This window comes from Moschus berezovskii, chromosome 21, assembly GCF_049115385.1.
Source record: "Moschus berezovskii isolate FMDL1 chromosome 21, NW_MosBer_1.0, whole genome shotgun sequence".
NCBI classification, from domain to species: Eukaryota; Metazoa; Chordata; class Mammalia; order Artiodactyla; family Moschidae; genus Moschus; species Moschus berezovskii.
The window spans coordinates 35,378,520-35,397,629 of NC_142480.1; the positions used below are offsets into that span (position 1 = coordinate 35,378,520).

At 45.3% G+C, this 19,110-nt stretch overlaps 2 protein-coding genes across 4 annotated transcripts; both read right to left on the bottom strand.

The window, feature by feature from the left end:
- Positions 1-398: 398 nt before the first annotated feature.
- On the bottom strand, positions 399-2,569 carry LOC129550131 (mast cell protease 1A-like). Of its 2 annotated transcripts, XM_088829782.1 has the most exons (6): positions 2,380-2,569; positions 2,025-2,172; positions 1,454-1,589; positions 1,150-1,263; positions 1,006-1,047; positions 399-670 (listed from the first exon to the last, which is right to left on the bottom strand). In XM_088829782.1, the coding sequence occupies exons 1-6, from the start codon at positions 2,432-2,434 to the stop codon at positions 509-511; spliced, it is 657 nt and encodes a 218-aa protein (XP_088685908.1). In that variant the 5' UTR covers positions 2,435-2,569; the 3' UTR covers positions 399-508. The 2 variants fall into 2 exon arrangements, with proteins under 2 accessions (XP_088685908.1, XP_055273584.1); XM_055417609.2 differs by having other exon boundaries at positions 1,006-1,263.
- A 6,794-nt stretch (positions 2,570-9,363) lies between these two features.
- On the bottom strand, positions 9,364-11,494 carry LOC129550130 (mast cell protease 3-like). Of its 2 annotated transcripts, none has more exons than XM_055417608.2 (5): positions 11,372-11,494; positions 11,030-11,177; positions 10,405-10,540; positions 9,957-10,214; positions 9,364-9,621 (listed from the first exon to the last, which is right to left on the bottom strand). In XM_055417608.2, the coding sequence occupies exons 1-5, from the start codon at positions 11,424-11,426 to the stop codon at positions 9,460-9,462; spliced, it is 759 nt and encodes a 252-aa protein (XP_055273583.1). In that variant the 5' UTR covers positions 11,427-11,494; the 3' UTR covers positions 9,364-9,459. The 2 variants fall into 2 exon arrangements, with proteins under 2 accessions (XP_055273583.1, XP_088685909.1); XM_088829783.1 differs by lacking the exon at positions 9,364-9,621 and adding an exon at positions 9,646-9,776.
- Positions 11,495-19,110: the final 7,616 nt, after the last annotated feature.

The window sequence follows — 19,110 nt, forward strand, 5'->3', positions numbered from 1 at the left end:
TGGACAAATGCCCCCCTCAACGCCAGAGCTTCTCAGGTGGCCCTCCTTCCAAATCTGGATCCTCTTCTGTGGCCCCCTGGGCACTGGGAGGCGGGATAGGAGAGGAGGTGTGGACGAGGAGGGGGGCGTGTGGACGAGGAGGGGGGCGTGTGCTCCTGAGGAGGGCTCTCCCCACTCTGATGGCGCTCACGGGCAGCCTGCAGAGGGACTAGCTCTGGGGACATGTGACTGGAGGGAGCTGGCTGTCAGTGCAGCAGGAGTTTTTATTTCAGAGTTGGAAGATGGGGGTGGGGTGCGGTGTATGTGCTGGAGGAGGAAGATCAGATGTGAATATATGGTTGCCTGACAGAGTAGGCGCCTAACAAATGTGTTTAGGTAAATAAAAGAGGAATCAGTGATTTCTGCTCAAGAGATGAAAGTTTATTCAGTTCCAGGCAATCCCTCCTTCACCCACTGTGCCCAGTGCACCCGTTCCAGGGAAGATGGATGGGTCCATCTCAGGGGCACCTCATGCTGATCCCTGCCATTTGTACTGTCTCATTGTTGTTTGGATCCAGGACAGAAAGCTGGAGATTCTGGTGTAGACATCTGGAGTTGTCCCATCAGTTCTTCCATAGGACACAATGCCCTGGGCCACACCATTACACACAAGCGGTCCCCCAGAGTCACCCTGTGGGCAGAGAGAGCAAGGGCTGAGCTCACCTTCTTGAGGTCTAGTCTCCCTGCTACCCTGGGGTGGGTGGGCTCAGTTAGGGGTCCTGGCTGATATCAGGGCCTTGTTGGTCCTGAGGTTTCATCCTGGGTTTGACAACCCCCCTGGTCTTTCTGCAGGAAGTGTCTGTCCATACGTGACTGTGGGGCAGTGTTCACCTCCCAGGGGCACAGGACAGAGACCAGATATGAGGACAGGCTGGGGACACAGGGGTGGGGCTCATTCCCACTGCCCCCCACCCTCACAGCTCAGCTGGGCCCAGGGTTTTGCATGGACAACACTGGGGATCTCACCGAGAAAGAATTCTTCCTCTTGTTTGGATCTCCAGCACATATCTGCGAGATGGGGATGTAGTTTTTGAAGCGAGCAATACATTTCTCCTCACTTTGGACTTCAAGATCTACCTCCTGTAGTTTTTCTGCAAAGGGCATATTTACCCCCAGTTGCCCCCAGCCGGCCACACTGCACATCATCCCCGGCTTCACCTTCTGCCACCATCTGGGCAGATTGATGGGTCTCACTGCATCCGTCACATCAGCCTTCCAGGTCAGCTGAGGCAGAGGAAAAGTATTCTCACCTACTGATGGCCCACAGAGACTGGACGACAGGCATGGGTTTGCCCTCCTCACAGCCCTGGGGCCACAGAGGGGTCGGACTGGAAGAGGGTCAGGAATGAGGTCATGGGGGATCCAGGACCCTGGGAGGAAAGAGTCCCAGAACCAGTGCAGCCACGCATCCCACCTGCAGTAACATGATATCGTTGGCCCAAGTCTTATCATTATAGTCTGGGTGGGGGATGGCTCTTCTCACTGGGATGACCTGCTGAGTCCTCTCCTGCTCCATGATGTTGTGGGCCCCCAAGGTAACATTGATTGAGCTGCACAGAGAGCAGAGAGGGAGCATATGTCACAGGAGAAATGGTCCAGACGCCAGTAGGAAAGAGCACAGCTTAAGACAGGGCGGGACTGGAAGGGAGAGAATTCTAGGCGATGGGCTCTGGGGCTGAGCATCTTTGAGCTGTCTGCTTGCTGGCAGCTGAAACAGGATGGTAGTTCCTGGAATTCGCGGATGGTGTTCAGTCCTACACAAGCTTGACTGTCTCTAGGGAAACATGAATTTCTCACACATGCACCCTGGGCTGCAAGGCACAGCTTTGGCTTCCTTCTATTCCAGGTCTGATCAGTTGCTTCTCCTCATGCGCCACTGGCATTCACTTGTCTCTCTCTCCCCAAAGCTCACCTGGCCTTTGAAAAGCTTCCTACATTCCCCGCGAGGGCTTAACAGAGGGTGGAGACCGGGCACTGCTCCTCACCTTCCCAAGCAGTGAGCTGCTGTCAGCACGAAGTCCTCACGCACAAGGAAACCCCCACAGCTGAAAATTTCCTCTGAAACCTGGTACTCAAAAAATGCCATGTAGGGATGGGAGTGTGGCTTGGCCTCATGGCCCCCGATGATTTTCCCTGAAAGAAAGATTCCAGACTGCCTGCTGTGTTCACGGAGGCAAAGGCGAAAGAGGGCAGATGGACCAAGGTCTTTGAGAAAATTCAACCTGAGTTCAGAAATTTCCTTAGATGGACCAGGGCCAGAGTGTGCATGAGTGTAGCATCTAAGCAGGTCTGTGCCATGTGGGGTGGGTCTGGGCTGCTGAGGGTGGGACCATCACTCACCTGCCTCCCCAGTGGGGAAGAGAAGAAGGGCCGCCAGAAGCAAGAACAGGACCATCTCTCCAGGAAGGTTGATCAGATCTGAACAGTTTCTGCTTCCTTCTGGTCTTTTAACCCTGACTGTCTCCTCTGCTGTTCTGGCCGTTATCACAGGAGGCTTCTCAGAAAGTGTCACACCGCTGTTGGATCAAGGCTTGGGGTCTCAGTGGAGTAAGAACTTAACGAAAGCCTCTGATAAGTTCTTATCCGTGGGGTGGTGGGGATACTGCATCAGCAGATCTCAGGTCCCTGAGCCCCAGAAACCTGGGCCTCAGGATGACAGATCAAAGAATGTCTTCCTTTCTGTGGTTCTCTTTAGATCATCACAGTGATTGTGTCTTGGGCCTCTTTGTGTGAGAGACTGTGGGAAACTCTGAAGATAAGCTCCATTGCTTCTGGTGGAGGACAGCATACCATCATGATCAGACAAGAACAGTGAGATTAAGGATGTGGGATGGCCAGAATGGTGTGAAAGTGATGCTGAAGAGGGCTTATTCTGGTTACTAAACGACTAGTGGTTTAAAATAACACCAACATTGCTTGACCCATGAAGCTGCAATTTGCTCACGGTTCAATGTGAACAGCACCCCTCTGCTCTCATTGGTGTCAGGGAAGCTTGAAGTCCAGAAGCTAAATCCACTTAAAGGCTCCCTCACACATGTCCAGTGGTTGCTGCTGGCTGTCCTTTGGGCACATTGGTTTCTTGCCATGAGGGCCCCTTATGTCATCTCACTTCATGGGATTCTTTGGCTCCATCCAAACACACTGCCTGGCTTTCCCAGAGTGAGCATCTCCTAAAAAGTGAACCATCTAGAAGTTGTATTCTTTTCATTACCTAGACTTTGATGTCATACGACATCCATTCTACCATGTCTACTGCTTGGGGAAATCAAGAGCAAGAGCTTTCACCAGATTAAGAAGGAGGGCCCTAGACCCCACCTCGGAGCAGGAGGTGAGACACTGCAGTCACGTAAGAAGAGCCTGTGGGATGGAGACACACAATGGCAGTCATGTCGACACCATGCAAATGCGGAAAGGCTTGGAATCAAAAATATTGTTGTTTCTAAACATCTTGATCCCAAGCCTCTTTAAAAGTAACAACATCCTAGTTAAACAAAGCCCATGGTCGATAGTGATTCAGGCTGGAGAGTCACAGTGAGCCCAGCGGTGTCCTCACACCACATGTGCTCAGAACCATGCACTGCGTGGCCTGGATATCAGGCTACATGTGATGTGAGGCATGTTCAAGGATCCACTGGAAATCATAAGCAAAATCATAGTGGAAATCAAAAGAAAAGGAATCCAAAATGGTAAGTAATGATGAAAATATAGTAAAATCTGTTGACTATGTGTGAATAAAAATAAACTTGACCACTTCACACTGTTTCTCTAACTCATTGAAAGGTAAAACATGAAAACTTTGAATATAGGAGAATTTCTTTATACATTTAACCTTGTAAAAGCAAATTAATACAAGATATGAAAAGGACTATCGATAATGATGGATAAATTGATCTACATGAAAAATTTGTTGGGTATGTAAGAATCAAGATAATTCTGATTACTAAAGACACTATCGAGATAATGAAAATTATAGCCACAGGGTGGGTGAACTAAGAAAGAGTTTTATCTGGGAGATATATGTATGCGTATATACTTACATAAATCTTATCTATGCTAACCTCTACGTCACAGGGAAGTTAACAATCTTCAAAATCTACATGGAATTACAAATCCCTAGAAGATATAACTTAAAGAAACATACTCAGGAAGTTTGAATTTTCCTATAAGCATTACATGAATTGATTCCATTTTCAAAAATAGTCCAAGGACAGCCAAAGGCTCACAAGAATTCCCTGGAAATCTTTGAAAACAACTTAAAGAATGGTATACAATTTCTGCTGAGACGTGGATGCTACCCATCTCCCTTATGACACTAGCAAAATCTAGATGACAAACCCAGTGATGACAAAATGGGAGGAGAACTTTACAGGTTAATGTTATTCCAGTATTGATGTAATCCAATCAGCCCATAAGCAAAAGTATTAGATCATTTCTAATTTGGGTTTTTCTGAGGATGAGTGGCTGTCATTCAAAACACAATTGCTGTAACACAACACATTGACTGGTGAAAGAAGAAACACCGTTTGATAATTCAACTGAAGCGGGGGAAAGCATCTACTAAAACTCACTCCTTCATTTAAAACAATTCTTTACAAAGGGAGCAGAAAAAAGGGTCTTCCTTCTGATAAATGATCCCTGCAAAAATCCCACACCAGTCAGTATACTTAATGATGAAATGTTGGATGTTTTTCATTCGAGAGCAAAACAATAGAAGGTCACCCAGATAGCCATAATCATCATTTCTCTTCAATAATATACTAGAGATTTTAGCCACCACAGTTAAGCAGGCAGTAGAAGTAAAAGATATAAGACAGGGAAAGAAGAAATAAAACTGTGAATATTCAAGATATAATATAGAACAAGAATAGCCAGGAGCCTGCAGATCAATTATTACAATTAGTAATTGTCAAATTTCCGGGGCACAAAAATAACTCAAACAGTAATCACCTCTCTATCTATATGATAATAGTTAGAAAATGAAATCTGAAAAAAACATTAAAATCATGGAAACGGTCAGATAACTAAGTATAAACCATAAAGATTATTGCACATTCATGTTTGGAAGAGACAATATCTTTAAGGTGTTAATTCTCCAAAAAGTGATCTACAGATTCATCGCACTCAGGATGTATTTCACAGAACTTTACTGGTTCTAAATAGACGTGGAAAACCAGTAGTAAACATTGGAGAAGACAGGCTTAAAGAATAAGCATAAGATGGGAGCTCTTGCTTTAGCAAATGAAGTCATAATAATGAAGATAGCGGGGTACTGCACCGTCTCCTGCTTCTTGAAGCTGTAGGCCCCCAGGGTGACGCTGACTGAGCTTCACAGAGAACAGAGTAGACGTATGAGGAACCTGGAGTCCCAGGAGATACAGCCCAGGAGCTGTGACGGGCGGGCGACATCTGGGCAGGGGGGCAGCTGGGGGAAATTGAGGAGACAGACAGCCCTGGGGCTGAGTGACACTGTGTCTTGTGCTTTTCAATGACATGAGTGCAGGGCTTCTGGGAGCTTTCTCAGGAATATTGTGAAATTAATGTGAATTTGTACAAGGAAGTTATAGAGGTGAGTTTTCTAAAATTCTCGTGTCCTAGGGCATAACGCATGCAGGATCTCAGAAAATGTTCTTTGGCTGCACAAGTGGCCTCGATTAGCTTTTGGTAAGGTTGTTGGGGATAGTACTGTTGGGATTTCAGGTCACAGGGGTGGGTGGAGGGCACTGCCAAAGACAGTGGAGTAATTTAGGGCCTGACAGGCAGGGGAGGTGGTGCAGATAATGAGCTGCTTGGGGCCTGGGAAAGAGCCAAGACACCTGGAGAGCTTTGGGTGCTGTCATCTAGCCACCTGTGATCAATCGCACACCTGGCTGCGATCCTGGACAGGAGTGAGGGGTGGAAGGCACTGGTTCATAAGCTGGGTCCACTGGCAACTCCTGTACTGTGGTTGGTTTGTCTGAGTTGTCTTTTCCTGGCTGTTGTGAGGGATTTTACTTACTTGTGTTTTGTAGCTTCACATTCTCTACCAAATGCACAACCCACTTTTCTGGTGGTGAGAGACAGGCTGAGACCCATGAAAGATCTCAGTGACAGTCTTCTGCCTGCCTGCCACCTCTCCTTGCAGAGTGTCTATGTGGCATCAAACCTGTGTTCTTGGTTGAGATGGGACCTGGTTCAGAAGCTGGAGGGGTGCAGAAGGGTTAAGACTGTGGGAGGTTTAGTGAGATGGGCTACACCCTCAGGAATAGGCGGTCACTCACCGGTTCCAGCCCAGGAGGCAGAAAAAAGGCCATCAGGAGCAGGAGTGACTGCATCTTCCCAAAGGTCTGTCCAGGTCACAGCTGCTGGGGTTTCTTCCTTCCCAACACAAAGCACAGGAGAAGGAAGGAGGGGAGGCTCAGCATCCCCAAAGACACCCCAGTGGTGTGCTCCCCCCTAGTCAGGTGTCAGCGTGCCACAGATAACCACCTTCTCTGCCCTGGATGAGGAGAAAATGGCACCGTCACCACACTCGCACACAAAGACTCAGCAGATGGAATAAGAGAGTGAAGCCTGTGGTGCAGCCAGGGTTTTCTAGTCCAAGCTTGTACTAGTTGCTAAGCAATAGGCCAATAAATCACGAGATGAGCTGCTGAAACAAGGAATAGCAACTTTATTCAGAAAGCTAGCATACCAAGAAGGTGGTGGACTCATGTTTCAAAGAAACACCTGAGTTAGAATTCAGGCTCCTTTCATATGAAAGGGAATGGAGTAACGTCAAACATTTCCATGTTCCGGTAGCCTCAGGACAGTTGTTAATTTCTTCTGACCTGCAGTCTTTCATCAGTGGGCTTGTTTCCTGTATGCTAAATAAAGTTATTTTAGCTTAAAGCTCATTACTTGGGAGCCAGCATTCCCAGAGATGTGCCATCGTGTATTATTAATGTTATAGGCAATATACCATTAGTGACTAACTAACAGAATACCAAAGTTCTTCCCTATCACACCAAGAAGAGCTGGATCCCCAAGAGCCTCTCAGTAACTGAATCTCCATTTCTCCACTTTTGGTACTTTTTGACTCTGATAATATCATAAATAATTATCAATAGGGGAGGTTCAGGGATATGAGAGATTCAGCTCCTGCCCCTGTGAAGCTGAGAGGACGCAGAGGTAGACCTAGAACAGGTGGGCAGAGATCAAGCTGGTGAGGACTATGATGAGGGGTCTGCTTGTTGCCAAGTGTGAGGAAGCGGCTGAACTTGGTTTGGGAGCAGATAGACCTGGGCTCACCAAAGTGAACCAAACAGCAACCCCATTTCCTATCTTGCCAGGGTTCTAGCATCAAATTTTTTGTGTGTTTACAATTGGCTCTTCAAATGTAAATATTCTGTGACAGAAATTTTATTATCCCACAATGCTGAACAAAGTCTTGGACTTTCAATGCCATTCTTCCAAATCATCCCACCCTCACCCTCTCCCACAGAGTCCCAAAGAATGGCATTGAAACATGTATATTATCATATGTGTAACGAATCACCAGTCCAGGTTCAACGCATGATACAGGATTCTCGGGGCTGGTGCATGGGGATGACCCAGAGGGAGGATAAGGGGAGGAGGGAGGTGGGAGGGGGCTTCAAGAAGGGGAACACATGTGCACCCAGGGCGGATTTATGTCAATGTATGGCAAAACCAACCAATATAATATTGTAATTAGCCTCCAATAAAAAAAATTTAATTTAATTTAAAAAATTAATAAATAAATAAAAGATACTCCTAGGTTAAAAAAAAAAAAGTCTTGGACTTGATACTCATTGGGCCAAAACCAGCCATCACCGGGCCCTTCAGCATTCAGTGACCTGACTGGCTTGGCTTGTGCTGAAGTATCCAGCATTCCTTGAGCTGATTGGGGGCTGTCCCATCCAAATCAGGGTTCCTGTGTCGGGGAGGGCCTTCCTCTCCAAAAATGCTGGTGACTGGTGTGAGGTGATGAGATAGATGGTGGTGATCACCCTAATAGTTACTCTCCACTAACATTCTCTGTCCAGAGACGAGAGAACCACATCTCTGATGTCTCTGGGTTAGGCCATACTGAACATGTGCAATGATTCCAGCACTGTCACCACTATGAGACAGAAGGAAGGGGAATGGAAAGGATGGAATGAGGAGTTCTAAACAAGCCAAGGCCCAGTGAGCTGTAGCAAGAGCATCTTATGAATAAACAGAGCAGAAGGAAACATGCTTAACCGTTGATGATGATGATCTGAGGGTGGTGGAATTGTAGGTAATTTTACATTTCTTATTTATACGTCCTGTATTTAGCTATCTTTATATGATTATATATTTTGCTTTTACACGCAAAATACATTTTGTCATGGTCGAAGTTCACTCACCATGCAAACGTCCAGCAAACCACTTCTCTTTAGCCCAGCCTTCTCTAAGCTGCATGTTTTAAAAATGAGATTACTTTCCTAAATAGATTCCTACATGAAATTCAGAGATTATTGAAAGATAGAAGAGAAAAAATTATTAAATAAGCTATTAGGTATGGAACACCTTTGAAACATTAAGATACCTTGAATCAAAAAATGTTTAACAATGACTTCCCTTTAGAGATAAATATACACACATGTAGGAATGATGGAGGTGGGAGAGGTTGGCTCATCCCAAGGTGGAAGAGCTCCCTCAAGGTCACTTGGGGCTGAAGGAGGATGTGCCCTCAGGACACCAGAGGCTGCACAGAGCCCTGGACCCAGGACTCCAAGACAGGGCTGTGACAGGCACTCAAGCTCGCCCTAGGCGTTGAAGCCCTCCTGAAACTTTCTCAGGCTTCTGAGGTCTGTATCCTCTGATGCAGGGATGGAACACTCATGGGGTGAGCCACACCTTTGTAAACCTCCCCCATTTCTGTTAGGGTGCACAAGTGCCCCCCTCGACCCCAGAGCTTCTCAGGTGGTCCCCTTTCCAAATCTGGGTTCCCCTCTGTTGCCCCCTGGGCACTGGGTTGTGGGGGAGGGGAGCAGGTGTGGACGAGGAGGAGGGCGTATGGATGACACACGAGGGTGGGAATCAAGAGGGACCTATCCTCCTGAGGAGGGGTCTCCCTTCTCTGATGGAGCTCAGGGCAGCCTGAGGGGGAGCTGACACTGGGGACATGTGACTGGAGGGAGCTGGCTGTCAGTGCAGCAGGAGTTTTTATTCCAGAGATGGAAGGCGGGGGTGGGAGGTGTGGTGTGTGTGCTGGAGGGGGAAGCTGGTGACAGATCACAAACGTGAACAGATGTTTCCCTGACAGAGTAGGTAACTAACGAATATGTGAATAAAGGAGGAATCAGTGATTTCTGCTCAAGAGATAAAAGTTTATTAAGTTCCAGGCACCCTCCTCCACACACTTTGACCAATGCTTCCAATCCCAGGGAAGATGGAAGGGTCCATCCCAGGGGCACCTCAGGCTGATCCCTGCCGTTTGTACTGTCTCATTGTTGTGTGGATCCAGTATAGAAAGCTGGAGATTCTGGTGTAGACATTTGGAGTCGTACCATACTGTTCTCCATAGGACACAATGCCCTGGGCCACACCATTACACACGAGCGGGCCCCCGGAGTCACCCTGTGGGCAGAGAGAGCAAGGGCTGAGCTCCCCTTCTTCAAGTCTAGTCTCCCTGCCACCCTGGGGTGGGTGGGCTCAGTTAGGGGTCCTGGCTGATATCAGGGTCTTGTTGGTCCTGAGATTTCATCCTGGCATTGACAATCCTGCTGCTCCTCCTGCAGGAAGCATATACCCATTTGTGACTATGGGGCAGTGTTCACCCCCCAGGGACACAGGGCAGAGACCAGATGGCAGGGCAGGCTGGGGACATAGGGACGGGCTTTGTTCCCACTGCCCCCCATCCTCACAGCTCAGCTGGGCCCAGGGTTTTGCACGGATAACACTGGGGATCTCACCAAGAAAGAATTCTTCCTCTTGTTTGGATCTCCAGCACATATCTGCATGACGGAGATGTAGTCTTTGAAGCGAGTGATACATTTCTCATCCTTTTGGACTTCAAGATCTACCTCCTGTAGCTTGTCTGCAGAGGGCATATTTACCCCCAGTCGCCCCCAGCCGGCCACACTGCACATCATCCCTGGCTTCAACTTCTCAAAGCTCCTGGGCAGATTGATGGGGCTCACTGCATCCGTCATGTCAGCCTTCCTAGTCAGCTGAAGGTAAAGGAAAAGCATTCTCACCTACTGTTGGCCCACAGAGGCTGCAGGACAGTAATGGGGTTGCCTTCTTCTCAACCTTGGGACCACGGAGGAGTTGTACAGGAGGAGGGCCAGGAATGAGTTCATAGGGGATGCAGAAACCTGGATGGAAGTGTCCCAGAGTCAGTGCAAACCCGTGTCCCACCTGCAGTAACATGATGTCGTTGACCAAAGTCTTAGCATTATAGCGTGGGTGTGGGATGGCTCTTCTCACTGGGATGATCTGCTGGGTCCTCTCTCGTTCCATGATATTGTGGGCCCCCAGGGTGACATCAATTGAGCTGCACAGAGAGCAGAGAGGGAGGGGGTGTCATAGGAGAATCGGTCCAGGAGCCGGGAGGAAAGAGCACAGCTTGGGACAGCACAAAACTTGGGCGGGACAGGGGAGGGTGTGGCAAAATTCTAGGCGATGGGCCCTGGAGTTGAGCATCTCTAAACTGTCTGCTCCCTGGCAGCCTGGGCAGGGTGGCAGTTCCTGGAATCCACGGAGGGTGTTCAGTCCTGCACAAGCTTGACTGTCTCTAAGGAAAACATGAATTTCTCCCATTTGCACTGTGGGCTCCAGGCCACAACCTTGGCTTCCTTATGTTCCAGGTTTGATGAGTCCCTTCTCTCCATGTGTGACTTGCATTGACCTGTCCCTCTCTCCCCAATGCTCACCTGTCCTCTAAATAGCTTTCTATGTTCCATGGTGGCACAGGTCTGCAGCTCCTAAGAGGATTCCCTGGGAGGGCTCAACAGAGGGTGGGGGCCCGGGCACTGCTCCTCACCTTCCCAGGCAGTGAGCTGCTGTCAGCACAAAGTCCTCACGCACAAGGAAACCCCCACATATGTAAGGTTTCCCTGAAATCTTGAATCGAAGAAACGCCATGTAGGGACGGGAGTGTGGCTTGGCCTCATGGCCCCCGATGATTTTCCCTGAAAGAAAGATCCCAGCCTGCCCGCTGTGCTCATGGAGCCAAAGTTTGAAGAGGGGCGATGGGAACAAGGTTTCCCTGAGTTCAGAAATTTTCTTAGATGGACCAGGTCCAGGCTATGCATGAGTGTAGCATCTGAGCAGGTCTGTCCATGTAGGGTGGGACTGGGCCTCTGAGGGTAGAACCATCACTCACCTGCCTCCCCAGTAGGGAACAGAAGAAGGGCCACCAGGAGCAAGAACAGGACCATCTCTCTAGGAAGACTGCCCAGATCTCAGTGGCTGCTGCTTCCTTCTGGTCTTTTAACCCTGAGTTGTCCCCTCCCACGTTCTGGCCTTTATCATGTGAGCCTTCTCTGAAAGCCTCAAACCACTTTTCTGGAGTCAGAGTGGACTGTGAATCTGAATTTAATTAAAGCCTCTGGTAAGTTTTCATCCATTGGGTGAGGTGGGGGTCAGGGGCGGGGTGGTTGCAATCAGCCAGTCCTTAAGCTCTCAGGTGCCTGAGCCCCAGAAACCTGGGCCTCATGATGATAGATCAAAGAAAGTCATTGCATGGTCTATTTTAGATCACCAGGGTGACTGTGTATTGAGACCCCTTCTTCAGCAAGGATGTGAGAAATATTGGAGATGAGATTCCTTGCTTCATGTAGAGGAGAGAAACCTTCATGATCAGACTGTAAAGGCAAGATCCACAGTGTGGAATAGACACAATGGTGTGAAAGTGATGCTGAAGAGGGCTTATTCCACTTACTAAAGGACTCAATGGTTTAAAACAACAGCAACATTGCTTTACCAATCTGCATTTTGGTCCGGGTATGGTGTGAATGGCATCCCTCTACTCACCTTGGTATCTGGGCTGCTCGAAGCCTGGAGGCTGAATCACTTGAAGGATTGCTCACACATGCCCAGTGGTTGGTGCTGGCTATACACTCGGCACGTTGGTTTTTCTCCATAAGAGCCCCTCAAGTTGTCTCACTTCATGGGATTCTTTAGCTCCCTCGTAATACAGTGGTTGGTTTCCCCAGAGTGAGCATCTCCTAAAAAGTGAGCCATCTAGAAGGTGTGTTTTTTCATTACCTAGATTTTTATGTCATATGGCACCTATTCTACCATATTCCACTGCTTAAAGCAACCAAGAGCTCCCCTCACCCAGATTAGAAAAGGAGGGCCCTAGACCTCCTTTGTCACAGTCACATAAGAAGAGCCTGTGGGATGCAGATATGCAGTGACAGTCATGTCCCCATCATGAAAATGGGGGAAGTCATGGAATCAAAACAATTGTTGTTTCTAAATATCTTGATCCCAAGCCTCTTAAAAAAGCAATGACACCTTAGTTAAAGAAACAAAGCCCATGGTCAATAGTGATTCTGGCAAGAGAGTCACAGTGAACCAAGGGGTGTCCTCATCCCACATGGGCTTAGACACCCTGCACTGGATGACCTGGATGAGATATCAGAACACAAGTGAAGTGAGGAAGTTTGCCTTCCATAGGGAATGCAGAAAGGCATGGCAACCCACTCCAGTATTCTTGCCTGGAGAATTCCATGGACAGGGGAGGCTGGTGGGCTACAGTCCATGGCATCACAAAGAGTCAGACACAACTGAGTGACTTTCAGTACTACTACATAGGCAGTGAACATCCAAGGGCTGTGAGGAGGGTGTTTACACAAGGGTTGACCAGTAGGTGGTAAAGGAGCTCGAGGAGGATTCAGGGACTTCAACAGAAAAGGGCAGTCTGGTGGGATGTGTCAGAGCAGGACAAATAGGGCGAGGTGGGCATTGCTTTGAAGTAGCTGCCTGACATGGATCAGCAGAGCCTGGGTGGGGAGAGCAGGGGATGCACTTGGAGAAGATGAGTAAGAGATCTGTTTTATAAATCTCTGTGGGGACTAATCAAATAATTGAACATATTAAGGCAAATGACCCAGTTTCTTACTGTCTGAAGATTAGATGGTATTGGTGGCATCAATGTCAATTTTCTGGATTTGATGGTTGAATCGTGGTCACATAAGCATTTCCTTGTTTGTAGAAACTGCCCTCTAAAGTTTTTGAGAACTGATGGAACACCATGTCAGTAACTTTACTCTCAAATGGTTCAGGAAAATAAGTTTTTTTTTATTATAATTACTACTTTTTCATAAGCCTTAGGAAATCCATAGCCTTCACATATATGAACAACAACCAGTTTGAAGATACATTTCAAAAGATAATCTGTCACAGCAGCAACAAAAAACATAAAGAGCTTGGGAAAAACATAACCAGAATTGTGAAACACTATTTGAGCAAAATGTTAAAGGATTCCTGAAAAATATAAAAACAGACTTTAGAAATAGAAAGATAGTCTTAGTTCTCTGATAGGGTAGAACCACACTAAAAAGGCACTGATTCTCCCAAAATTAATATAAAAATGTGACTCTGATTAAAAAAATTTTTTTTCTCCTAATGTTTGGAAGTTTTAGCTAATGTCTAAAATGTATTTGATTCCCCCAGTTCCATTTTTCTTCCTCAAGATTGCTTTGGCTATTCGAGGTTTTTTGTATTTCCATACAAATTGTGAGATTATTTGTTCTAGTTCTGTGAAAAATATCGTTGGTAGCTTGATAGGGATTGCATTGAATGTATAAATTACTTTGGGTAGTATACTCATTTTTACAATATTTATTCTTCCAATCCACGAACATGGTATATTTCTCCATCTATTAGTGTCCTCTTTGATTACTTTCACCAGTGTTTTATAGTTTACTATGTACAAGTCTTTTGTTTCCTTAGGTAATGGAGTATTACTCAGCCATAAAAAAGAATGCATTTGAATCAGTTCTAATGAGGTGGATGAAACTGGAGCCTATTATACAGAGTGAAGTAAGTCAGAAAGAAAAACACCAATACAGTATATTAACGCATATATATGGAATTTAGAAAGATGCTAATGATAACCCTGTATACGAGACAGCAAAAGAGACACAGATGTATAGAACAGTCTTTGGGACTCTGTGGGAGAGGGTGAGGGTGGGATGATTTGGGAGAATGGCATTGAAACATGTATGTTGTCATATGTGAAACGAATCACCAGTTCAGGGTCGATGCATGTTACAGGATGCTCGGGGCTGGTGTGCAGGGATGACCCAGAGGGAGGATAAAGGGAGGAGGGAGGTGGGGGGGGTTCAGGAGGGGGAACTCACGTACACCCGGGGTGAATTCATGTCAATGTATGGCAAAACCAACCAATATAATATTGTAAAATAAAAAAAATTTTTTTAAAATTTATTTGAAATATAGCATGAAATAATAACTAGTCAGATATTCGAAAACATCCCATAAGATGTATTTTCTGAAAACAGTGTGTTGCCCACTCATGATCAGACAGACAGACCAAAGAAAAAGAAAAGAAAATCCTGAAACATTCCCAAGCACACATGAAAATGTAGTTTACACTAAGGTGACATTAAAAAAAAAAATCTCTGGGGGAAAGTAGTACTTTTCAATAAGTGATATTGGAGCAATAAGTTAGTCATACATCACATAAACCACCTGAGTAAGTGTAAAATATCAGACACAAATGTATGAAATAAAACCATAGTAATAAATCAGTTCAGTTCAGTTCAGTCGCTCAGTCGTGTCCGACTCTCCGTGACCCCATGAATCACAGCACGCCAGGCCTCCCTATCACCAACTCCCAGAGTTCACTCAAACTCATGTCCACAGAGTCAGTGATGCCATCCAGCCATCTCATTCTCGGTCGTCCCCTTCTCCTCCTGTCCCCAATCCCTCCCAGCATCAGAGTCTTTTCCAGTGAGTCAACTCGTCACATGAGGTGGCCAAAGTATTGCAGTTTCAGCTTTAGCATCAGTCCCTCCAATGAACACCCAGGATCGATCTCCCTTAGAATGGACTGGTTGGATCTCCTTGCGGTACAAGGGACTCTCAAGAGTCTTCTTCAACACCACAGTTCAAAAGCATCAATTCTTCGGCGATCAGCTTTCTTCACAGTCCAACTCTCACATCCATACATGACCACGGGAAAAACCATAGCTTTGACTAGACGGACCTTTGTTGGCAAAGTAATAAATAAATGTGGCTAAATACCTTCTTAAAATTAGAGGTCTTCTTTGGGCGGGAGGAGAAGGGGACGACGGAGAATGAGATGGCTGGATGGCATCACCGACTCTGTGGACATGAGTTTGAGTGTACTCCGGGAGTTGGTGATGGACAGGGAGGCCTGGCGTGCTGTGATTCATGGGGTCGCGGAGAGTCGGACACGACTGAGCGACTGAACTGAACTGAACTGAAGCAATGACTCTAAATACAGAAGCGACTTAGCAGCAGCAGCAATGACTCTAAATACAGAAACATTAAAAGAGATTGATAAATAAATTGTAATATGTAAAATACAGTTTTTTAAAGTTTATATCTCAAAAATCAAGCATAAGCAAAACCAAAATACAGACAATAACTCAGAAAAAAATTATTGCAACATATATCACAGAGAGTTGATCTATATAAAAACAAAGAGAATATCTAAAGAAGAGCCAAGCAGAAATGAAGAATATAATAACTGAAATTTAAAGTACACTAGAAGGAATCAATAGTAGATTAGATGATACAGTGGAGTGGATCAGCAAAATAGCAGAGAGAGCAGCAGAAATCACTCAACCTGAACAGAAAAAAAAAAGAGTGAGAGAGAGAAAGAATGTTTTTAATGAGGACAGTTTAAGAGAACTCGGAGATAATATCAAGGATACTGATAGTCACAGGTTAGGAGTCCCAGAAGGAGAAGAGAGAAGAAAAGGGTTCAAGACCATATCTGAAGACATAATAGCTGAAAACTTCCCTAACATAGGAAAAGAAAGAAATATCCAGGTCCAGGAAACATAGACAGTCCCAAACAGGATAAACACAAAGATGACCACACTAAGACACTGTCATTGAAATGGCAAAAATTAAATATTAATTTTATATTAATATGAACATTAAAATCAGTAGAGGAAAAGCAAAAAGTTATGTATAGAGGAACTACCAGCTACAAGCAGACTTTTCAACAGAAAATTTGCAAGCCAGAAGGGAGTGGCATGATATATTTCCAGTGATGAAAGGAAAAAATATCTTATAACCAAGAGTACTCCGCTGGGCAGGCTATATTTGAAAGAGAAAGCTAAAGTTTTACAACAAGCAAAAGCTAGGAGTTCAGCAACACAAAGATGGCCTTATAAGAAATGTTATATGGTCTTCCCTAAATGAAAAAGAAAAGACGACAACTAGAAGTATGAAAATTATCAAAGAAAGTCTCATTGGTAAGGAAAAATGAAGGTATGTTTGTCTGGGAGAGAGTGAAGGACAGGGAAGCCTGGTGTGCTGCGGTCCATGAGGTCGCAGAGTTGGACATGACTGAGCAGCAACAACCCTGATAGCTTCAGGGTAGCTATCAGCCACTTATAAAGTGAGTAGGAAAGTTAAAAGATGAAAGTAGTAAAATCATCTATATCCACAATAGGTAGTTAACGAATACTTGAAATAAAAATACAATGTCAAAAAAATAAACAATGAGAGGGATAAAAATGCAGAGTTGTAAGGATGTGTTAAACTTAAGAGGCCAACAATTGAAAATAATTACAGTTATAGAATATTGATGTATATATACTGATATATATATAAGCCTGATGGTAATTACACACCAAAAATCTATACGAGATACACACACAGAAAAAAGAGAAAAGAATCCAAATGTAGCACTAAGGATAGTCATCAAATCACAGGGAAAGAGAGAAGAAGAAACAAAAAAGAAGCACAAAAACAACAGAAAAACAATGAACAAAACGGCAAAAAGCACATACCGATCAATAACTACTTTAAATACAAATGGACTAAATGAGCCAATTAAAAGACATGGAATCCCTAAATGGATACGGAAATAGGATTCATACATATGCTGCCTACAGGAGACTCACTTCAGATCTAAAGACACACACAGACTGAAAATAAGGGGAAAGAAAAAGGATTCCAAGCAGATGGAAACAAAAGTAAACCCAGGGTGCAATGCTTGTACCAGACAAAATAGCTTTAAAACAAAGACTGTGACAAGAGACAAATAAGGACATTACATAATGATCAAGGGATCAATTCAAGGAGAAGATAGATAAATTTTAGATATATACACAACCAACATTGGAGCACCTAAAAACATAAATATTAACAAGCGTAAAGGGAGAAATTGACGGTTCAGTTCAGTTAGTTCAGTTCAGTCACTCAGTCGTGTCAGACTCTTTGCGACCCTATGAATCACAGCAAGCCAGGCCTCCCTGTCCATCACCAACTCCCGGAGTTCACTCAAACTCATGTCCACAGAGTCAGTGATGCCACCCAGCCATCTCATTCTCTGTCGTCCCCATCTCCTCCCACCCCCAATCCCTCCCAGCATCAGAGTCTTTTCCAGTGAGTCAACTCGTCACATGAGGTGGCCAAAGTATTGGAGTTTCAGCTTTAGCATCAGTCCTTCCAATGAAGACCCAGGATTGATCTCCTTTAGAATGCACTGGTTGGATCTCCTTGCAGTCCAAGGGACTCTCAAGAATCTTCTCCAGCACCACAGTTCAAAAGCATCAATTCTTCTGAGATCAGCTTTCTTCACAGTCCAACTCACACATCCATACATGACCACGGGAAAAACCATAGCCTTGACTAGACGGACCTTTGTTGGCAAAGTAATGTCTCTGCTTTTTAATATGCTATCTAGGTTGGTCATAACTTTCCTTTCAAGGAGTAAGCGTCTTTTAATTTCCTGGCTGCAATCAGCATCTGCAGTGATTTTGGAGCCCAAAAAAATAAAGTCTGACACTGTTTCCCCAATACAGTAAAAATATGGGACTTTAACACCCCAATTACTTCAATGGACAGATCATTCAGATAAAAAATAAATAAGGAAACAAAGGCCTTCAGTTCAGTTCAGTTCAGTCACTCAGTCGTGTCCAACTCTTTGCAACCCCATGAATCACAGCACGCCAGGCCTCCCTGTCCATCACCAACTCCTGGAGTTCACTCAAACTCATGGCCATTGAGTCAGTGATGCCATCCAGCCATCTCATTCTCTGTCATCCCCTTCTCCTCCCGCCCCCAATCCCTCCCAGCATCAGAGTCTTTTCCAGTGAGTCAACTCGTCACATGAGGTGGCCAAAGTATTGCAGTTTCAGCTTTAGCATCAGTCCTTCCAATGAACACTCAGGATTGATCTCCTTTAGAATGGACTGGTTGGATCTCCTTGTAGTCCAAGGGACTCTCAAGAGTGTTCTCCAGCACCACAGTTCAAAAGCATCAATTCTTTGGAGATCAGCTTTCTTCACAGTCCAACTCTCACATCCATACATGACCACTGGAAAAACCATAGCCTTGACTAGACGGACCTTTGTTGGCAAAGTAATGTCTCTGCTTTTTAATATGCTATCTAGGTTGGTCATAACTTTGCTTTCAAGGAGTAAGCGTCTTTTAATTTCATGGCTGCAATCAGCTATAACGCATTAGACCAGATGGATATATATATATATACACGTGCACACATATATCTCTTTCTCCAGGAGATTTGAAAGGGTCCTTGACCAAGGAGACTGGGAGGTCATCACAAGGACAGGAATTTTATCATCTGAGAAGCATACAGAGGAATCTTATCTCAAATATCTCAGCTAGTGGGATTCTTTATCTGGTGTGGTGACTCACCACTTTATTCTTGAAAGATATTAGTGGTCTTATGTTTATTGGGCTAAAGTAGCCTTTCACTGACCATCACTAATAGGAATGGAAATACCAAGTTACTAAGATGTAACACAGGGAATCTCATCTTCCCTGGGCAATTAGGATCACCCACCGAACTTACACAGTAAGTTTATCTGTCTGTCGATTGCTTTCCTACAAATTAAGGCCTCTAAAAATCAGAAGAGTCCAAGGCCA